The 2,082-nt window shown below is 50.1% G+C and overlaps 1 protein-coding gene across 1 annotated transcript; it reads right to left on the reverse strand.

The window, feature by feature from the left end:
• Positions 1 to 1,044: 1,044 nt before the first annotated feature.
• On the reverse strand, positions 1,045 to 1,302 carry LOC115903838 (transformer-2 protein homolog alpha-like). Its single transcript, XM_030948620.1, has one exon. It carries the CDS (start codon positions 1,300 to 1,302, stop codon positions 1,045 to 1,047), a length of 258 nt encoding a protein of 85 aa, XP_030804480.1.
• Between the last annotated feature and the right edge of the window lie 780 nt (positions 1,303 to 2,082).

Below are 2,082 nucleotides of genomic sequence, written 5' to 3' on the forward strand. Positions count from 1 at the left end.
TTATCAGGCAAAAGATGGAACTTTCTTTCTCTTTGTCTGGCTTTATGCCTCTCATACTATTACATAATTACAAAAGAATGCCCAACAGTGGCCAACAGTGAATGCTGAAGCACTGTTTGAGCAGGTCAATATTGTAATGATACTTCCCCAGGGAATACTCCCAATAATTCCTGGGCTTGAAGTCTTTATATTTCATAGCCTCTGACAGAATTTTCTTCCATTAATCCTTTCAATTACTTTTTAAATCTAGGCAAACTTTTATAAGTTATAGAACCTATGGAATGTTTCATTAGTAAACTACTTTCTGCATATTTAAGTGGAATACCACTGCTAGAATGACATTCTAAGGAGATTTGAAGGGAGAGAACATTTATACTAAATTACACAGCTGCTAATACACGTACAGATTATTGTAAAAATATATATAAATTTTATAAAACATACTTGTAAGAATGAGTAGGCCTGGATGAGATCCAGCCAGAAGTTCTGAAGGTGTTCAAGTATGAATAGATGAATATAAACAATACATGTAATCTCTCCCTGTTGGGCAGTTCATGTGACCAAGCCCACACAGATGTCCCTGCTCTTTTCTCTAGTTCTCTGGGGTCCATTTTTGGGTCCCTCTTTTTCAAAGGTCCCTAGGGGCTGAGCAGAGACCACACAAAGAATAACTTTTGGCGCTTTGTGCCCTCGCCCGCAGTACTGCTGGGAGTCTGAGGGTAGATTGCTGGGGAGTAGAACAGAAGATTAAAACTGATAAAATTTTTGGCTTGAGATAAAAGTTGGAGTGTCCAGGAAAAGGTGTGCATGTGCCTATGGCCTGCTACTCTGATCCCAAACCATCCCACATACTGTGACACCCACAGCTGTCAGGCATGGACATGGACACACTGACCTGTGGGCCACCCTCCCCCCTGGGACACCGAGTGATGTACTGCTGGTGGGCAGTGCACCAGGCACACACACAGTCATCATGCGAGGTTGCTATGCTTTATTGTTGCAGCCGGGCCCATGTCCTGGCTGGTCTTCTCAGGGGCTCTGGCTCTAAAACTCAAAGTCGTCTATGGGCTCAGGGAACCCTCCCAGGTCATCCAGCTCATCGTCCGGCTCCTCCTCTTCTATGAGACTTCTGTGCCTCCTGGGGGGCCGGCGCTTGATGGCGTGGGATGTGGTTCTTGGCCGCGTGCTGCGGCGGCGAGGGCGGCTGTGGCCAGTGCGCCGTGTCCTCCGCAGGGGATGGCGGCGGCTCCGGCTCCGGCTCCTACTCCTGCGCCCTCTGCCCCGCCGACGGTAACCAGCCATGGTGGTGCTCGCTGGGTGCTGTGAGCGGCTGCCCTGCTTTTATAGGGGTGCCAGGCTGGGGCCCTTTGTGATGCAAGTGCTTTACAGAGCCAGCATCACCAGCGGTGTCACAATGGCTGTGTGATGATGGTGTTGCCAGCTTTGCTTGCACGTGTGGCTTTTGATTTGCCTAGTAAATTGGCTTTTGTCTTGAGCCACAAGTTTCCCCATCTTTATTCCTCCAATTTTCTCCACCAGCAAGCTGGTGGGGAGTGAGCCCTGCATGGCACTTTGTTTCTGACTGGGGTTAAAGCATTGCCTGCCTTCATTGTGTATGCTTAAGGGCTGCAGGGGCACATCTGCTTGCCAATGGCACAAAATGGGCTGCACAGTAAGAGCCTGCAAATCATGGTCTTCCCAGTGTCTGCAGAGGAACTCCTGCTGCATTGTCTGGAGCACTTTCTCTCTTCCTTCTCCCCTGCCCTGGCCTCTGCAGAACTGTTTCTCACATGTATTCCCCGAGACATTATTTCTGAGGCTCTACCACCTTTGTGAATGGACTCAGCCTTGGCCAGTGGCGAGTCCTTCTTGGACCTGGCTGGCACTACACTGGCCCACGTGGGGAAACTGGTGGCATCTTCTCCCAGATGCTCTCCACACTGTCCCCTCTCTCTGGAGCCCTCACCAACCCAAGCCAGAGGCACAGAGACAGGAGGAGGTGAGTGGAAGCACAGCAGCACTGAGAAGCATGTTGCAGGGTCAGGGGGTCTCTCTACAGGGAGATCTGTGAAAGGCAATGTG

Source organism: Camarhynchus parvulus, chromosome 5, assembly GCF_901933205.1.
Source record: "Camarhynchus parvulus chromosome 5, STF_HiC, whole genome shotgun sequence".
Classification (NCBI taxonomy): Eukaryota; Metazoa; Chordata; class Aves; order Passeriformes; family Thraupidae; genus Camarhynchus; species Camarhynchus parvulus.